General features: G+C 38.5%; 1 protein-coding gene across 10 annotated transcripts; it reads left to right on the plus strand.

Moving 5' to 3' along the window:
- The first annotated feature begins 2725 nt into the window (after positions 1–2725).
- LOC307042751 (uncharacterized protein) lies at positions 2726–17423 on the plus strand. 10 transcript variants are annotated; one of them, XR_013809226.1, is made up of 8 exons: positions 2727–2903; positions 3387–3808; positions 5708–5873; positions 9268–9561; positions 10701–10768; positions 10900–10943; positions 12695–15265; positions 15700–17423. XR_013809226.1 is itself a non-coding variant. In XM_079686826.1 (7 exons), the coding sequence occupies exons 2-7, from the start codon at positions 3596–3598 to the stop codon at positions 12741–12743; spliced, it is 834 nt and encodes a 277-aa protein (XP_079542952.1). In that variant the 5' UTR covers positions 2726–2903; positions 3567–3595; the 3' UTR covers positions 12744–17423. The 10 variants fall into 10 exon arrangements, 3 of the variants coding, with proteins under 3 accessions (XP_079542952.1, XP_079542953.1, XP_079542951.1); XR_013809227.1 differs by having other exon boundaries at positions 16973–17423; XR_013809230.1 differs by adding an exon at positions 10486–10606 and having other exon boundaries at positions 2732–2903; positions 10701–10797; positions 12695–17423.
- The last annotated feature ends 2313 nt before the right edge of the window (positions 17424–19736 follow it).

Here is a 19736-nt window from a genome sequence, read left to right on the forward strand (position 1 = left end):
GGAAGTCCATCAACAACGACTGGTTAGCCATTTCAGATTTTTCACTGCCACCTGCTGAATTTATATAAGATTTTTGTTCAGTCTTTTTTTTATTTGACCTTATAATTTTGATAGGGGTTATTCCTCTCTTTTAATTTAATTCAAGGGAGTTTTTCTTTTGCAGAAATATTGAGAATTCGGACAAAAGTAACGTAATTAATGTTTGGGAAAAAAGTATTATTTCAAAGCTACTGGAAACTACCGTTAGATGGTACAAATAATACCTGCTATTGTTATATTTGACATAATCTCTAACAAACCACACACATTCTGTGTTGAAATGCTTCACAATAAACGGTTCCCTCTAAACCCTTATTGTATACTTCCTCGTGTTTTTCATAGAAAAAGGCATTGTCACCAAATCAATTCCCAAAGGTGGATGACCCTGAGTGCATATTAAGCATAAGAAATGCATGCATACGCATATTCGTAAGTACAATAACTCCAATTTGAATACTACAGGATTTATGCCTATTGCATGAAAAACATTGTCATGATTATTGGGTTTGTTGATCGTTTCCAGTTTTATTTTCAAATGTATTTTCACCTCCCCGTTCCAGCTGTTCCTTGTCTCTGTGATTAGAATTGTGTGTATTTAAGTTCTGCCTTCCCTCCTGTTCTGTGTGTTGTCTATGTTTTCTGCCTGTTCCTGTCTGCGTGTTTGCTCCTGTTCCTTGTGTCTTCTGGGTGGCACTCGTTAAATTTTTTGATTTTGCATTACCTGTTCTGGTTAATAAAAGCTCACCTTTTCTTTATATTCCTATATCCGCCTGCCCTGTGTTTGCATTGCGTTTGGGTTCGGCAGCCTAACCCTCACGTGGCAAACATTACGTGTATTTCCTGATGCCTTTACAGAGATCGCTCAAACAGGGCACAAGGTTATATCACTTATCAAACGAGTTTCCTTTGTCTAATTTAACTCTTTTCCCACAAATATACTTCCATGAACACATAATATCTGGCTATGACATCATGTGTATTTCCGGATACCTTTACAGAAATCGCTGAAGAAGACATCTTATTACACGAAGAAACCATCAGCGACATCTTCTGAGACAAAAACAAACAAACAAGGGGACATTAGTTTACATCACTTCACAACAATTGAATTACATTTCTCTACTTTAACACTTTTAACAGAAATATAATTCCATGTACAAAAATTGCCTGGCTAAAACATCATGTGTATTTCCTCTCCTCTGTTAAACATTATAGTAAAACATACAGTAGGGTTCCTTAACTTATTTACAATATTAAAAAAACAAAGGTATTCAATAAAGAGAAGCTTTGTTCGACTAACTAATAAATCAATGATGTACCAACCTGCTTTCAACATAAGTGGTCAGTAGTTACAGAAGCCGATTTTCCTTTTTAAGATGATGTCCTTTTCTGGATTCCAGATGTTTATTGCAGATGCATCAGCTCCAAAACTGATGTTCTGATCTTACCATGGAATAAGCTAATCTTTTCAATGTTTATGTTTAACTAAATGCTGTATTTCAGCTGTAAGGGCCTATGAGCGAGTGTGCAAGTATTGGCCAATTGTGGTTCCATACAAAGTCTATTAAAAGATATGATTTGATATGAATTGAAATTATTTAAACTTGTTTAAAGCTTTTTTTAAGTGTTTCATAAAAGGTGCAGCCATGGAAGAAAAAAAGAGGTTCTGGGGTGTGTTTGCCAAATTATTCAGTCAATTTTGTATTCTCCCTTTACCATACACAGATCCCTGAAACACAGCCTGTTTCTGCAATACTGCGGTCAGTTTCAGGACCGCAGTCGTGGGACCGCATTCCCTAGCTAAATTGTTCAATTTAAGTACTATATGAGGTATGATGCCTTCTTTCTTTGAATAATAGTGAATAAACAAAAGCTTTTCTCCACTTAACACAAATTGGATTTGGATTGGAGTGAATATTTCTCTAAGAAAGCTTCTAAAACAGAGTTAATTTGATATGCTCACTATATGCTGCTTATTTATTCTAATATTCTCATGTCACTTTGTGCCTCTCATGCGTTCTCCCGATTTACTTTAGTTTAAGTGGCTGATTATGTTAATAATATTTAGTAATACAAATATAATTTATTTGTTGTTCTTTTCTTTTCACATATCTCTGTGAAGCGGCTTTGACTTTGAGCACCTGAAAAAACACAACAAAAATAAATCTATTATTATCTAATCAGATAAATCCATTTCTTGTATCAGTTTTTAACCCCAAGTATTAATCATGTGCTTTAATCGGTGGGATCTGTGTGATGCATTTTATTATTGCCAAACGACCCCAGTTCTAGTGTGTAATCTCATATATTATTGTTGTTATTACCACTATTGTTGTTCTATAAATTGAAGTTTGTATATTCTAGTGTTATTATGGTTGTTTTAGTGGTTTAAGTTGTTGTATGTCGCTTTGGATAAAAAATCGTCTGCTAAATACAATAAGCATAACAATCTACTTCCCCACTGAAAGACTATCTATCCATTGTGTGTATGTATATATTCAATACAATGTATGTTATTATGTGTTTGCTCGACAATAACAAAACATATTAGAACATATTTTATTTATTATTATTACAATGTCTAAACAGACTCGCTGTGTAGTAGACTCAATACTCGCTGGTTTTACTTGTGTGGGCATCCAATTCCCTAGGTGGCGATGTTGCAAAAACAACTAGGGTCCATAACAATGCGGTCCCACGACTGTGGCCCTGAAACTACTGCAGCCTCCGGCATTGCAGGAACATAATATTGGAGTCACAAGAGTTGCTGGCTGTGGTTCAGGGGCATATAAAAAAGCATGTCGAAACTGTTTTTATAATCACTCTCATCTAAGGGTAAACACGTGGTCTGCCCTGGAAGTAAGGTAGGTGGATAGCTATAGAGATAGCTAGTTTGTTAAATGGATAATGTAAGGTAACTAGTTTATTAGATACTCTCATGATACCGTTCTAGCCAACAAGCTAGCTAGCTAGCATTTACTGGCTAGTTAGTTAGGTGGAAAGCTAACAATAGATAGCTCGTTTGTTAGATGAATAACGCAAACTAGGTAGCTTGTTTGATAGATCAACCCAGTCTCACGGAAGTTCGTAACATGGTCACGTAATTTAATCTATTGAATCGTGGTCAGGGACACGTAATTCACGTTTTTTCCGTGTTCTTTTTTTAACCATAACGGGTACTTTACACTACATTGAGTCAAACTTATCCTTGTTTTAAGGATAATTACGAAACAGGAAACACGTAAATTAATTCACCCAGACTGTCTGAAGTAGTTAGACGATCACAATGTGCATTTAAAAAAGCTAGTTTTCACTACATAATTCACTTTTTCTGTTCTCTCCTGCAGCTCCTGTAGCCCACAAACCCATACACTGGTCTGCACCTACACATTCATAAAACTAACGGCACTTTGAAATCCCTATCTAGCTCTCTAATATCTATTATCTTTATCTATTTCTTTATTAACCCTTCTATCTAGTCTGTGTACTTGTCTATATTAACCTGTGTTTGTTATTCTGTTTGTCAGTCTGTCTCTCTGTAATCCCTTTTTCCATCATGCCACGTGGGTCTACAAAAAAGACATGTCCCTTCTGTCTGGGCATTTTATTTTGTGCTCAGAAGATCTGTGCACATTGCCTTAAGGAGCAGCCGAAAAAGCAGCGCCTTGAGAAGAAGCTCAAGAGGTTTGATGAGAAGCGAGAGGATTGGGTGTCAGGGCGGAAGAAGAACAACAACATTGGGTCCATCAAGGATGAAGCCATTATCTTGGTATGTACAATTTTTACTGTACGTTAGATGTGGTACAATTTGAGATAAAGTAAGCATTCTATTGCAAAGTTAGAAATAACCCTTTTGCCAATATAATGGGCCAAGATAAAGTTGAATGTTGTTTTTGTATACATTTATTTCTTAATGATGTTTGTATCTTAGAAAACCAATATACATTTAATATCAACTTCGAATACAGATATTATTGCAAAGGTATTATTTAATATTCTCTTTTATTTCAGTTTTAAAACTACTCTTATCTTAACTTTCACACCCGAGGGACAATATTTTAATTGAACTTTCACGTTTAAATAAACAGAGCACTTCCTTCACTTCCATGTTGTGTTCCATTCTTGCTTATGTACACATTTGTAGACCTTAATAAGACTACATAATTGTATGTTACTACTCTATATTACTCTTACGACTGCAGCCACAACATATGGGAACGTTTTACAGGCACCCGGGCGCTGTGCAATAGCCGCCCACTGCTCCTAGTGCTAGACTCCTGGTACTAGGATGGGTTAAATGCAGACAACACATATGCTGTGTGCTCTGCATGTGTGACCATTTAAAGAGGGTTTCATCCCTCCCTCCCAATTCTATTTTATTCTATTTAAATGTCAGTATCGCTGTTGATTATGTTCATTCAACAGTGGCAAGCTAAAACTTGGATTGTGTTTAATATTTAATTGTACAATACTCATTTTAAGTGTTAACTGTTCATTGTTGAGTGGTCACACATTTGTATCTAACTACACTGAACAAAAATATAAATGCAACACTTTTGTTTTTGCTCCAACTTTTCATGAGATAAACTCAAAGATCTAAAACATTTTCTATATACACAAAATAACCATTTCTCTCAAATATTGTTCACAAATCTGAAAAAATCTGTGATAGTGAGCACTTCTCCTTTGCCGAGATAATCCATCCCACCTCACAGGTGTGGCATATCAAAATGCTGATTAGACAGCATGATTATTGCACAGGTGTGCCTTAGGCTGGCTACATTAAAAGGCCACTCTGAAACGTGCAGTTTTACTTTATTGGGGGGGTCCGAAAACCCTAGGGTTAAACCCTAACATGTCACCCATCTCCTTCGCATAGAGTTGATCAGGTTGTTGATTGTGGCCTGTGGAATGTTGGTCCACTCCTCTTCAATGGCTGTGCGAAGTTGCTGGATATTGGCAGGAACTGGAACACGCTGTCGTATTCGCCGATCCAGAGCATCCCAAACATGCTCAATGGGTGACATGTTAGGGTTTAACCCTAGGGTTTTCGGACCCCCCCAATAAAGCAAAACTGCACGTTTCAGAGTGGCCTTTTATTGTGGCCAGCCTAAGGCACACCCGTGCAATAATAATGCTGTCTAATCAGCATCTTGATATGCCACACCTGTGAGGTGGGATGGATTATCTCGGCAAAGGAGAAGTGCTCACTATCACAGATTTTTTCAGATTTGTGAACAATATTTGAGAGAAATGTTTTTTGTGTATATAGCAAATCTTTGAGTTCATCTCATGAAAAATGGGAGCGAAAAACAAAAGTGTTGCGTTTATATTTTTGTTCAGTGTAATTGCCTTACAATGCTACAAATGTCAAACTTCTATTGTACTTTAACTTTAAGATTTTCAGGGTTTGAACTGGGATTCGGATACTGATTTTTTCTTATTTGTGTTTGTCTATAAAATATGTGTCTGCATCTACTGTGTTACCCTTCCTGGTACATTCATGGTTCTGCAAAAGCTAAACTCAGCATCTAGGTTTATGAATGGCATACAACTAGATGCTGTAATCAGTAATGTTATAGTTTTCTCAATAATTCCTATGCTGAGTTGTTGTTGATGTTGCATTTCCATTTCTTTAAACGGTAAATATATTATTTTGTCATTACAGCTTGAGAAACTCCATGCCATTGGCTTTAAACCAGTGCTGCTTCTTTGCAAGAAAACCAAGAAGAAGGAAAAAAAATGTGAAATACTAACCCCTCGCTGCACACTGACCGCCTATGCCAAGGACTACCTTGAGAAGATCGGCACTTTTTATGAGTTCCTTTGTAAAGGTGAGATTTTTGCACTTCATCTTCACAGTTCACATAGTGTTGTGTACACAAAATCTTTTATCAATGTTAAACTTTTTTTAGGGATGGTTCACCCCTAAAACTTAAGTTCAGTCAACAACTCTTCCCCTCCCTGACAATATAAACGTTGGAGATTTCCTTATAACCAACACAGTTATATGGGATGAGTTTGGATCAACTCATTTAATACATTTAAGTAACAATTTACGGCGACTGTTTCAATCCATCCAAATCTTGAGACAACAACTTGATCAAGTATTTATCCTTTGATACAGCCAGAAAGCAGTCATTCAAGCCATTTATTTGGGTTTGGCAAATTATATTTTTGTAAGACAAATAACACACATCTTTTCTACCTGTTAACCAGAGGTGGAAGTAAGTCCTACATGTGCAAGTCATTCTCAACCTGCAAGTCCCAAGTCACTGTGGTGAGAGTCAAGCAAGTCAAGTCAAGTCATTGCTCAGGTCAAGCAAGTCACAAGTCAAGTCATACAAAATTCTGATGAATAACCGCAGTTTCCGCATTTAAGTCAGTTAAAAATATTGTGGTTATGAAAAGTTTAGTTTTATTTTCAACATAGACAGCAATGGAGAGGGGCGCTGAAATTATAACCCTAAAAGGGCTCTAAAGTGAAAACAGGAGTACAACACAAATATTTTACATCAACATGTTAAGCCCCCTGCCCTGGCTCCCCTTCAGCAGGGTCACAGTATTTCTCTGTGTGTGTGTGTGTGTGTGTGTGTGTGTGTGTGTGTGTGTGTGTGTGTGTGTGTGTGTGTGTGTGTGTGTGTGTGTGTGTGTGTGTGTGTGTGTGTGTGTGTGTGTGTGTGTGTGTGTGTGTGTGTGTGTGTGTGTGTGTGTGTGTGTGTGTGTGTGTGTGTGTGTGTGTGTGTGTGTGTGTGTGTGTGTGTGTGTGTGTGTGTGTGTGTGTGTGTGTGTGTGTGTGTGTGTGTGTGGAGAGACACACACAGACACAGTGCGACATTAAGATTAAACACATTTCTTTCATTTGGGAATATATTGTTATCTGTTGACCAGATGTGTGTAAATTACTGTTCATGGTCATTTGAAAACAAATGCCGTTGTCGAACACACGCAGAGCACAAACACACACACATCATGCTCCTTAGTGACCGGACATCTCCTTCATAAAACGAGCGATAGGGGGATTAATCGGGCAGTTCGATGTGTGTGTGGTTAAAACATAGCAGCATGTGGTCGCTCTTTAGCTGTTCTAATGAAAGTAAACACAGTGAAGGCGTTGCGTAAACGGCACAGCTCTTTGCGTGCTCGTGCTGCACTTCTCAGAGGCGGAGTTACACGTTCCGCTGCCTCCTGGTGCTGTAGCGATTTCATGAAGTGAATGAGAGTCCAAGTTCGAAATATATCTAAAATAATGTATGCACTGCCATTTCCCAACATAAACATAACAGTCTGCAATGAAACGGCTGTCTCCTGTGTGCTCCACTTCCTACTCGGCGCTCCGGTAACTTTCTCGTGCGAACGAGATACAGTATCTTTTAGTTTTTTCATTGCCCTTTAGGGACTCCATACAAAACAAATGCAAATATTTAATTAAAAAAAGTGAAGTCCTTTCGAGTCATCTGTCTCAAGTCAAATCTCAAGTCATGAATACCAAGTCCAAGTCAAGTCTTTTATCAATGTTAGTCAAGCAAGTCTCAAGTCCAAAATATGCCACTCGAGTCAAGTCATTTGACTCGAGTCCCCACCTCTGCTGTTAACTGTCACTATTTTTAGCTGCAAAGTATTACAAAAGTTGAAAGTAATTGCAAAATATTTAGGGATATGGAGAACGTTTGACTGTTTATTTTTATAGCAAACTACATACAATAAATACATTTTTAAACACTGAGTATGTAGCCTAATGAGACATGGCTTACTCTGCAGAGGGGACTTATGGACATTTAACTGTTATTTATAAGGAAATAGGTAGCCAAGTTTACTTCAATTTGAAAAACTATTTTGGGGTGTTGTGCTACTACTTGAACATTCATTGTATACAAATAGAAAGTTCTAAAGTTGTTAATGTCAAGGTAGTTAGGTTTGATGACTGAAATGTAGTTTTAGGATTGAGCCATCCCTTAAGTGATTTCCTTTTAGCAATCCGTTCCTAAACGGTTTCCTTTATCAACGCCCAAAAGGGAGGAAGGTTTTGAGGTTAATGGTAAGAGCACAATACATGAAGACGATCCCAGTTGACCACATATTCAGTTTGGCAGTTTTGTATTAGTGTCATGTTTCTCGGGTTATAAACAAAAGCAGTTATCCAGTGCATCCAGAGGTCCCTTTATATTACATTTAGCAGAAGTTTTATCCGAAGCGACTTGCTACTTATTTGATTGCACTTATGCAAAACACGTTTGCGTCAGTCTCATAAATTCTGAACAAAATGTGTGGAAGTAAATAATGTAAGGGAACATACATGCACACGTCAATAGGTGTACTTTTCCCAGGAATAGTTCCGATAGTTCCTGGGATTTTGCGTTCACAACATAAAGATCTCTTTTTTGCGAACATTTTCACCCCTTTTTAGTCCCTGCTAGAGGTGGTACTTTCCTGGGGAGAAAAAGGTTCCAATTTCTGATTGGCTGGGCGAATTGCAAACCACGCCCCGTAAAACTCTGAAAAGTTTTTGTGAAGCTGCCATTTTCTTTGCTCGCATCAGCATTATTAGCATTAGCCAAGCACACCAACGGAGAGAGACTAACTTATGGAAAACACAAAAGAAAACATGGGAGCGGTGGAGATGAGGAGGTGTCGGTGCTTCTGGCGATTTACTCGGAAGGCTTCAGTAGAAGCTGCTGGTGTCTTCCCAGCAGCTTCTACTGAAGCCAGTCCCCAACTCCGGGGACTTCCGGCCGGGGACTTCGGGTGGGAGTATACGTCGTGAAATTGTTTGCGGCCTGCCAGTAAACCCAAAGCAGAAGAAGACGAAGTGAAGTCAGCGGCTCCCTCAGGGACTTATTCCAGTGTGAACGCGATTTACTAGATAGTTTCAGGAAATAAAAGTTCCGGGGAACTAAGTTCGGGGAACTATTCCTCGTAAAAACGTACTTAGTGTGAAAGCGCCTTATATGTTGTCTACCGAAAAATTGACATGTCACATCACATGTAATGTAGACGCAAATGGGAAGAATAATATCGCAAAAACAAAACCATAAATGGTTGACTGGATAAATACCACTATTTCTCTGCTATTAACTTTGACTGCACACAGTCCTATGACATGACGAGTATATTTTTGACCCTGTCTGGAAACATACCTTAAGCACGTTGTATTTCTTATTTCTAGAAATATGAGTTAACCTCTTTGTCTTAAGCAAGTCAAGACCAACATTTGTTTAACTTGCTCAGGTTGGACACAGGACTCCACTGGCCAGAGGGTTAAGGAAGATCCTGATGAAGAGACAGTCACGCTGAACCTCACACCCCGTGACCCATCTGAACCAGAAAACAACTGGCAGGAGGCAGGGACCACAGAGAGCCAGGTGCCAGAGACAAGCACCGTGCAGGTGGAGGTGCTAAAGACCCCCCCCGTGAAGCAGTGCACCACCACAGAGGTGGGGCAGGAGGAGCCGTCCCAGCTGGATATGGAGGTTGAGCAAGCTACAGAAAATGTGACACAGGCTACCACCACGGAGGGGCCAGGTAATAAGGAGAAATTTGCAGATTTTATATTTTTAAAAGTAAAAAGTGTTTTCCGATCTTTCCTAAAAGAATATTATAGGTCACTTGTTGACAAGTCATGCTTCTACAATATCTAAAAACACCTAATTGCACTTCTCTTAACAATTGCTGAAACATGTGACTGCCTATCAGTGAATTTTTGGGAATAATGATTGTTCCAATAGGTAAATTCATTATAAAAACAATAGATTAATCTAAACAATTCTAAATAACAATTTAAACTACAACTTCATGAATAGGAAAGGAAAATGGGATACTTGAGTATGTGTATATCCTTAGGTACTCAGATATAAATAAATATTAAACATTTAGAAAAACACAGTCTTTCATTCCTGAACAGACATGTGGTTACTATATGGTTATACCTTTTTCACCCAAAAATACAAAGCAACAGAAAGCTTACTGTAAATTTGAGAAATCACAAAATAAAATGTGATTTTATGTGATTTGGTTTACACACAGAAAGGCTCTCACATTGTAGCGTTGGGCTGTAGGTCGATAATATAAAAATGATTTGGCTCATGTCCATATATTGTACGAGAGGTTGATATCATTAATATTGTGGTCTACCTAAAACAATCCCTGACCATAGGGGTAAACTTCGGAGCAACTCATGCAAAAACGTGATGCTGCATATTTAAACTTTATACTCAAGAACTACATTTAGATACGACACTGTCCCGTAATGAAGATACTTTAGCAAGTGCATGTTAACACAGTATTCAGTGAGTTAACAATGCTATATTGTGACTACTTATAACTGATGCATTATCCAGAAATCCAAAGGGCTTTAATTGTCTAATTAGACTAAAATACATACAGTCATAGTTGATAAGGTGGATATCAGAATGCAATGTAGTGCAGTATTTTCTTTTGTCATCTCAGGCTCAGCAGTGGTATGGCCATTCAAACAAGCATCCCATTTTAGGACTGAGAGCAGCTTGGTTCCATTTCAATGATGTTTCCACTTTTGACCAGTGATGACAGTGTCGTCACTTTTCATCGTGTAAGTTTGGTTGCTACTTAAGTGTTCATAGTTGTATTTATTTTATTTCTAATATGACTAATACTGTGTGTGGAACCTGCTTTCATGTTCACAGATTGCGCCTACCACACTCACCTAGAAGCTTTCCCCATCAGGAGTGTAATAAGAGAAAGAATGAGAAAGGTTTGACAGGAATACAAGTAATGCATAGGGTGTGCTTTATGATTTACAAACTTCCACCACAATTGTTTGCTAAATAGCTAATATGCGTTTGGTCTTTCCGAAATTAGAGATTTGTTTTCTTCTCTTGATAGGGAGAAGCAGAAATGTTGGTGGAGTGGGAGCCCTGTCCTGTATGGTATATATCTTCCAGTTACTTGGCTTCATGTCATCTGATGTAGTCCCATGTTGGAGAACAAACACATGATATTTAACAAATGCAAAACATCCAGATCTATCACCAGTCCTCTTATATATTTCACTGCTGTTATTCTGAAGCAGCTGAAGTAGTGTAGGAACAAATGATTGTTTAACTTCATTGTTGTTAATGTATGTGTTTTTGTTTGTTTTTATTGTTTGTTTTAAAATGTGTTTTAATTACTACTTTCTAGGGATGTAACGATACCAAAAACTCACGGTACGATAATATCGCGATAACAAGCCCACGGTACGGTATTTATCGCGATATTGAATAATAAAGGGAAGAAGAAAAAAAATCTGAATTTTTTTTCAATAAAACATTTTTTTACTCGGAAAAGTTTTTTTTATTACATAATAAATCTGATTTTTACAGCATTTTTGTAGGATAGCAGTATTTTAAAGTGTCAAAAACAAAGTGACAGTAACAGACTGGAACAAGAAAACCAGTGTTTTTGTACCTACTAGTACTACCAAACAAAGTAAGCATTTTCTTTATGCCACTGCATCTCACAAATAAACAAGGACATTTAATAATCAGACCCTGCAATAAAATAAATCAAGTTTCACTTTAGTTTTTCAAGTAACTCAACTCAAACTCACTAGTCACTCACTCAGCATCATCAGACCGGTTTTTAGGAATATGAGAATGTCCACATTTCCAGGTATTTATAAGCTGGGGTGTTTGGGCATTTACAATATCCCCTGCTCTGGAAAAAAACTCTCTCGCTTGGTACTGATGTTGCTGGGACAGCAGTGGTCGCGTTAACCGAATATTTTATTTAACAATGACGGAAAAATCTGAAAGCAGTCTGTCATTTTGACAGATTAGAACAAACTCGGAACAGCACCAACGTTTCCCCGCAGCGAGGCTCTGGTGTTATGCCGTGTTATGCATGCCCTCCAAAAGGAAATGATATAGTTTCCAAACCGTACTTTGCCGTACAGATCAATACATGTCTGGGAGGTCTTGCTTTACGCTGTGCGCATCGCGCAAGGTGCATGCACACACGGCATAACACCGCCCCCCCCCCCCCCCCCCCCCCCGCTGACAGTTCACGAGCATGCTCTATCGTGAACTTTTCAGACCCGACGGGTAATAAGGGATTATGACGGATATTTTATGATCCTGTCTGTCGAAATGACGGACAGCGAAAAAGTCTAACGCCAGGCTTATTGACAGGGCGAGATATAAATATATGGTTGATACTTGTCAATGTCTCTAGGTGTTTAAATGTAGCCCTGTAAATACGATGTCCTTTTGTGTTATCTGTTGTTTTATTTTCATGTTGTAACCTACTTGCTGCCATGTTAGACAGGTATCTCTTGAAAAAGAGATCGATGATCTCAATGGGACCACCTAGTTAAATAAAGGTTTAAAAAAAAAAAAAGTGTTTACAAAAAATAATATATATTTTTTTAATTAATTTATTTTGAAAATCGCGGTAGATTTTGTCAGTCTCACGACGGTATTGGGAAGTTTATTTACCGCGATACTGCGATATTCGGTATATCGTTACATCCCTACTACTTTCACTTTTTCTAAATGGTGGTGGTCGTTAATAAATGGAAAATGAAACATTTATTTATATAAATTGAGTTATAAGATGATGTGTGCTTCACACATGGTTTCTGCTTTTTGGAAAGACAAAACAAGGACCTGTAACCAACATTATTCCATTCTGTTTTCAGTGGCAAGGAGTGGGCTCATTCCTGGCAGTTGAAGAATTCTCTGGAATAATACAAACAAATTAAATCTATTATTTGAACTCCACTTTTGTTTTTGTATGTTTATTCTGTTGTTTATATGCTCCATTTGAGTCATATTTAATATTTTTCTATTAGAAATAAGATGAGAACCACCAACAAAATGCATTTGACTTTTCAGGAAAATACAGTTGAAATATTACATGATTTCAGCGATAGGAACACCATAAAGCATTACATTAAGCATATTCATGTGTGAAATCTGTTACTTTGCCATCCACTGCCTTATCTAATTTGTATAACTTTCGAAGTATAACGCTTTGGAGGTAGGCTTGCATATAATTCAATTACAGGCCTTTTAAGATGATCCTGATGTGGATCACTGTGGGTTTGCTACTACATTTGAAGGCTTTTGGGGACATATTAAAATGCTTGAGAAATTAAAATGGTAGTGATTACTTTGAATCTTCTTTTTCACTTATCGAAACCCACAACTTGAGTATTAGGATGGTCTTTATCTGAAAAGTTATCCACATCTCATCAGCACGTTGTCACGGCGACGCTTTGTCACTTCACAGATACACCAGGAGCTATCTTGGGACTTTTACTGCGACAACGTGAATACAAAATAAACCATAGTGTTGGTGATCTACAGTGTTGTCATTCTTCTTTGAACAGCAAGACCGCTAACACCCTATTTCAACAATCACACTCCCTGTCATTGACATAATTAATAGATAGTTTAGCTTCTCACGATAATTTGCTGTGGCCCACTGATGTTAATGATCGTAACTGAAAGGCTGCCTGCCAAACGTAAACATTCAGCCATGTGACTTGCAAACTCGCAAGGGTTTTACACTAGACGGATCCTTTCTAGCCATAACCCGCCATATTGGACAACTCCGGACGGCAACCCAAGATGGACACTTGACACAGTGGCTTTTAGCAAAGCTCAAAAATAAAACGAGAGATGAGTTATTGTTATTACAACGTGACTTCACTATTATTTAACAACTCTTTTTATTGGGTTCTTTTATTTGGGGTTAAGTACATTGTCAGAATAAGTGAGAAATTAATTTAACTTCTGTTAGACAGCCATATGCCATACATGTTTGCATACATTCACAGTATATTTATTCAGTATGATAGCTGTCTAACAGCTCGAACTGCATTGTGGGAGCAAAGCGTAGTTTTTCTCGCGGTACTCGCTGCAAAAGTAGAGCAATGTTCTACTTTTGAAGCTGAGGCGGAGGCGTCAGCCAATCAAATCCCGCGTATGCAAATCTGACAGTACAAGTGCTAGCCAATCAAACCGCGTGTATGTTGGGAGAGCCATATACCGCAGTTCAGAGCGTAGGGTTGCGTTCCGATAATCCAAAAATCAGCTCCTAAATTCTAACCCTATCTCCTATTCCTTGACCTCTGAGTGAAACGTCACAGGGTTAAGGGACAGTGGATAGGAGAATTCAAAAGGATTTAGGAGAAGAGACTGCGGTACTTTAGAGAATCCGAATGCACTTTCACTATCCGACGTGTTTATGATGCGCCAGCGGACGTCATGAATGTGCGTCTGCTGCTGTGGGGAAACTATGGAAACTACAGTTTTCTAAGAATAAGAACGAGGGACTACTGTAAACTCATCTAGAGACTCTGCACCGTGCTCTGATGCTGTTGCTTTGCTTTATGAACGTGAACAACAGAGAAACATATTCTTCATGACCAAAATTGGAATTGAAATAAAAAAGGAAAGTGAAACTTATGCTCGTCACCCTCTCCCTCCGGTCCACATTAATACAAATTATCCCAATACGTATGATTGTATGAACTATGAAAAGATCTTAAAATCAATACAAATGTATTTATTATAAACGTTAGAAAACGTTAGTTAGTAGTTATCTAACACTGTATATCACCATTCAAACATCTTTTAAAAGTTGAACAATCCCCACACAGCTCAGTAAAGACTGTGAAATGTTGACTTTATTTGATAATTTCAGTAAAAACTAATGTTCATATTTCTCTTTTTGATTTTAATACTGATGAACGTTCAAAACAGTTACCACATACGTTTAAAAATGCTTAATAAGCACCGTAACGTTCATGATATAATTTCTCCGTCATAATCGGTTGTTTCCGTGAACGGCCGACTATTGAGTGACGGCAAATGATGCGGCTGCAATGCATTGTGGGGCAGCATTTTCTCCTCTCCTTTCGTCAAGGGAGGTCCAGTGGTTCCTAAGCTAAAGGAGGTTATAAAGGAAGTTTGAAACATCCTTTCCTTCTCATTTAGAGAATTGGAACGGCACTTAACATGGCTGCCACTGACGTACTTCCGGGTCATTTCACTCGGTTAGGAAGGTTCCTAAGCTAAATGGACTATTGGAACGCAACCTAGGGCTCTGCCGCAGTTCATTTCCCATATGTCAAAAAATGGAGGAGAAAATTATCGTGGCGGTATGGAATCACCCGGTACTATATGACCAGTCCCTCTTTACATACAGGGATACAAACCGGAGGAGCCAGGGAGGGAGGTGGCAGAGACAGTGGGTGAAACTGGTAGGTTTTTGCCTGTTTGGGGATTTTGAATGGACAGCTAGCAAGCATAGTCAGTATATTTAGCCAGCATGGATGTAGCATGAATGTTGCATAAAATAGCACCATAGACATTAACTGTCAAACATGTTCATCATGTAAAGTGTGACATGTAAAACATTTTATGCAATTGACAGTGATAAAGGGATTTGGTTTTCATTAATGGAGGAACAATTTAGTAAATTCTTCAAGTAATTCAAGAAATTAACTTTATTATTTCATTTCATTAGAGGAAGTATGCAGGACAAAATGGAAGTCACTGAGGGACAGATTCAGAAAGGAGAAAACAAGGGAGAAAGAGGCAAAGAGAAGCGGGGCAGGGTCGTCCGGGGGATATAAGCCCTGGCGTTTCACAGCAGTGATGGGGTTTTTAACCCCATTTATCATTGACCGTCCAGCAATGTCCCCCGGCAAACTCTGGCTCCATCCAACCTGGTGCCAGAGGCAGAGAGCCAGCTCGAAAGCCAGCCAACAGTCAGCCAGCCAGCCAGCCGACAGTCAGCAAGCCCAGGCAGGGGAGACAGGACAGGGGGAGGAGGCGATTGTTGAGGACCTGGACCGGGGAAAAAGTACTAAACTTTGCCATCTTATTTAAATTGAAACATATTTTTGAATAAATTGTACAGTACATTTTGCTCTGGTAATCCACTGGAAATCCACCCCTCTGGTGGGATCAAGATAATCCAGTCTTTTGGGATCAAACTGATCCCAGTCCTGTGCTGTCGGTTTGAACTACCCGTTTTGAAGATTTGATCCAGATTAAAGCTTGGATTTGATTTCCTGATCTGATCGGATATCAAAGTGATCCTAGTCCTGTTTTTCGAACTACCCAAAATCCAAATCTGATCCGATCAGATAGGGATTAAAATGGGCCCAGGAGTTCAAAACTTTTAATCTCAATCAGATCCGATCAGATATTGAAATCCCATTTTTTGTGATCCAGGATCAGACAAGTCGGCCAAATGTTGTCCCTGGAGTTCAAAGCAATTCAGGATAGGATCACCCTGATCCAGATTACGATTTTTCAAGATGACTAGATCCTGAATATCGGTGCTTTAATACCGATCGCCATCTAGTGGATATGAAAAATAATACAAGGAAGACAAGAGACCACATTGCAGAGACATCTATAATGTCTAATTATATTTTTTTATTTGAAAGGTGATGACAGATGATGGACTTTTTTTTTGTTGAAGATATTTTTACTTTAATCTAAATTACATTTTTGATTGACAATCTTTGCTGTTACACTTTTATGGGCATCAACATTTATGTCATCAACATTTGGTTGAAAAACAAATAGGCCACCACAAACGTGAGCAAAAATGGGAAAAATAAAATGTATTTCCCATTACGCTAAAAAGTGTGTATTATTTCAGTTAACAAACGTTGCCATCTTATTTAAATTGAAACATATTTTAAAATAAATTGTAGACTACATTTTGCTCTGGTAATCCACTGAAAATCCACCCCTCTGGTGGGATCACGGTAATCCAGTTTTTTGGGATCAAACTGATCCCAATCCTGTGTTGTCGGTTTGAACTACCCGTTTTGAAGATTTGATCCAGATTAAAGCTTTGATTGGATTTCCTGATCTGATCGGATATCAAAGTCATCCTAATCCTGTTTTTTGGTTTTGAACTCCCCAAAATCCAAATCTGATCTGATCAGATAGGGATTAAAAGTTTTGAACTCCTGGGCCCTGGAGATCACAGCCCCGCCAAACCACTTCTGCAGTGTGAACATCGTGCGCAATAAGAACAAAGTTGACATCCCTTTCACAGCACTCCTCAGAGGCACCTATGCAAACAGAGAGATCCACATAACGGACCTATAACAGCGTTGATGTTGCTGAAGTGCGGGCTGTGGTCGACCGATGTGAACCATTAGAGTAGACAATTCCAAGTCCTCTGCACATACCATATCTGCTGGTTTGATGCATTTTGTTCTGCTTTTGATTATATCAAGTTTGTTTGCTGGTTGAATTTCTAATATGCTTATTGTACCCTTTTGAAATAAGCCAAATTAATGTAGTGGAAATAATAAAAAATGTCTACAAACTCGTAATTTTCTTTCTTGTTATTTTAAGAAATTGGACTTAAATAAATTGTTTAATAAATTATGAAGTTTCATTGTTTTTTTGGTGCCCCATTTCATTTTTAAAATGATTTATTATAATGTATTATTGCTTCACTTATAAGTTATGACACACAGAATGTTTGATCTTCAGTGTGTAAATTTGCAGAGTGGACTACCAGAAAAATATGTATTTAGCCTATAGCTGATTTCTATCATATAACATTATTTCACATTGCATTGTGCATTCCATATTCCGAACACCCAAGTATAGATACATTATTTGATTAATGAATATTATGGTTATTTAGTGTTGACAATTGCATTTTTTGTTATTTTGTCGATAGCAATATGGGATTTATCACAAGTTTAAAATACTAGTATTTACTTTATTATTATGATGATTCCTGAATGATTAGCATGAAGCTCGACAATTTTACGACACTTTTTTCAAGAGCAGGGACAATATACAGGAGAGGGAGAAGGTCTGGAGACAAAGGCAGGGGTCGTACTTGAGGAATATTAAATCAGAAGTTAAACAACATAATTTCCTGGAGCTGTAAAGTTTTAAAGCAGAGATAGTTCAATTGACGGCAGCTGGAAGCCTGGTTCACACACGATTCTCCACTTCTTCAATCACGCACACACACACATACACACACACAGAGTTCAGGCCATGGTCTTTTCCAGAATTATATGTCCAAAATTAAGAACAGCTGTTGCCAATCTGCCTTGCTTTACTTTAAAAAAAAAAAGAAGCAGAACAGTGAAAGTAGAGTGTCAGCTTTTCCCTATGAAGAAAATACAGTTCTTAAACTTGAAGGAGATTATTATAACATCTCAGCTTGGTTTTTATGATATCTAAATGATTGGCATGAAGTCCAACCATTTTTGAAAATGATTATCCTACCAGTTTCAATAGGTCCTCTGCTCCAACTTTGTCTAAAATGCATTAAAAGAAGTAAAAGAACAACTTAATCAATAACATCTTTAACAAATAATAAATTGCCTCTCACTGGATAATTTCTCCTTTTTTACATACAGCCTCTTTTCAGTCCCAAACGTTACATTACATAGTTTCCTGTTATGTTACTATGGTTTTGTTTATCAGATGTGAGAGGGTCATTGGACCCCTCCCTGTCCTAATAATCCTAATTATTCAGGGGTTCTTGGACACAATTCTTGTGCTGCACTTGCATTTGGTACTGAATTGAAGTGCATACATGAGAGTACTGAGATATGTGTTGTTAAATCAATAAGAACTCTGAAATAATTTCAAAATATACCCCCCCTCTTGTTAATGTTTTTGAGAGGAAGTGTAGGGGCTATAGAAACAGGCTTTTATGTATTCCCAGAGCCTATTGACATGATTAGAAGAAGGCGATGGAACTATGCGACGAGAGGGAACAAGGAAATGTGGAGAAATGAGATGTCCTTCCTTTCCTCTGAAGCGTCACAAGCAATGTCTGTTTCTGACCAAAGCTGATCACTTGCCAGTCCCTCCCTGTAATAATAATAATAATAATGCATTTTATTTATATAGCGCTTTTCACGACTCAAAGACGCTTTACAATATGAGGGAGGGTAGACAAACAAGGACAGGCAAACAAGTAAGTATAGTAAAATAAATAAAAAGGCAGTCAAGAGGAAATTGATTGAGAGGAGGGGGGCTTATGGGTAGGCAGAGTTGAAAAGATGTGTTTTGAGGCGGGACTGAAAGACTGTGAGGGACTCAGAGTCACGGAGATCTTGGGGGAGGGAATTCCAGAGCCTAGGAGCTGCCACTGAGAAGGCTCTGTCCCCAAAGCTGCAGAGTGTGGATGTGGGAATGGATAGGAGTCCGGCTGCGGTGGATCTGAGGGACCGTGGGGGTTGATAAGGAGTGAGAAGGTTTGTGAGATAAGGGGGGGCCAAATGGTGGAGTGCTTTGTAGGTGAGGACCATCATTTTGTAATTGATGCGATGGGAGACAGGAAGCCAGTGGAGCTCTTTGAGGACTGGGCTGATGTGATGCCATGATTTGGTATGTGTGAGGAGACGTGCAGCTGCATTTTGAACCCGTTGGAGTCTGTTGAGGGATGTAGTGCTGATGCCGTAAAGAAGTGAGTTGCAGTAGTCAAGGCGGGAGGAAATGAAGGCATGGATTAGTCGTTCGGCTGCGTGGCGGGTGAGAGAGGGTAGGATTTTTGCAATATTGCGGAGGTGGAAAAATGAGGTTTTGACTGTTTGGCGGATGTGAGGTTCGAGGGAGAGGGTGGGGTCAAAGATTACGCCAAGGTTGCGTGCCTGATTGGAGGGGGAAACAATGGTGCCATCGATGGTGAGTGTTATGTTAGTGACCTTGCTGAGGGTGGATTTG

This window comes from Notothenia rossii (assembly GCF_949606895.1).
Source record: "Notothenia rossii genome assembly, chromosome: 6".
Classification (NCBI taxonomy): domain Eukaryota; kingdom Metazoa; phylum Chordata; class Actinopteri; order Perciformes; family Nototheniidae; genus Notothenia; species Notothenia rossii.

Coding starts and splice junctions, on each gene's coding strand:
- LOC307042751 (XM_079686826.1), top strand. CDS start 3,596: ATGCCACGTGGGTCTACAAAAAAGACATGTCCCTTCTGTCTGGGCATT. Junction 3,809..5,707: donor AGGATGAAGCCATTATCTTG/GTATGTACAATT, acceptor TTGTCATTACAG/CTTGAGAAACTCCATGCCAT. Junction 9,562..10,700: donor TACCACCACGGAGGGGCCAG/GTAATAAGGAGA, acceptor TCATGTTCACAG/ATTGCGCCTACCACACTCAC.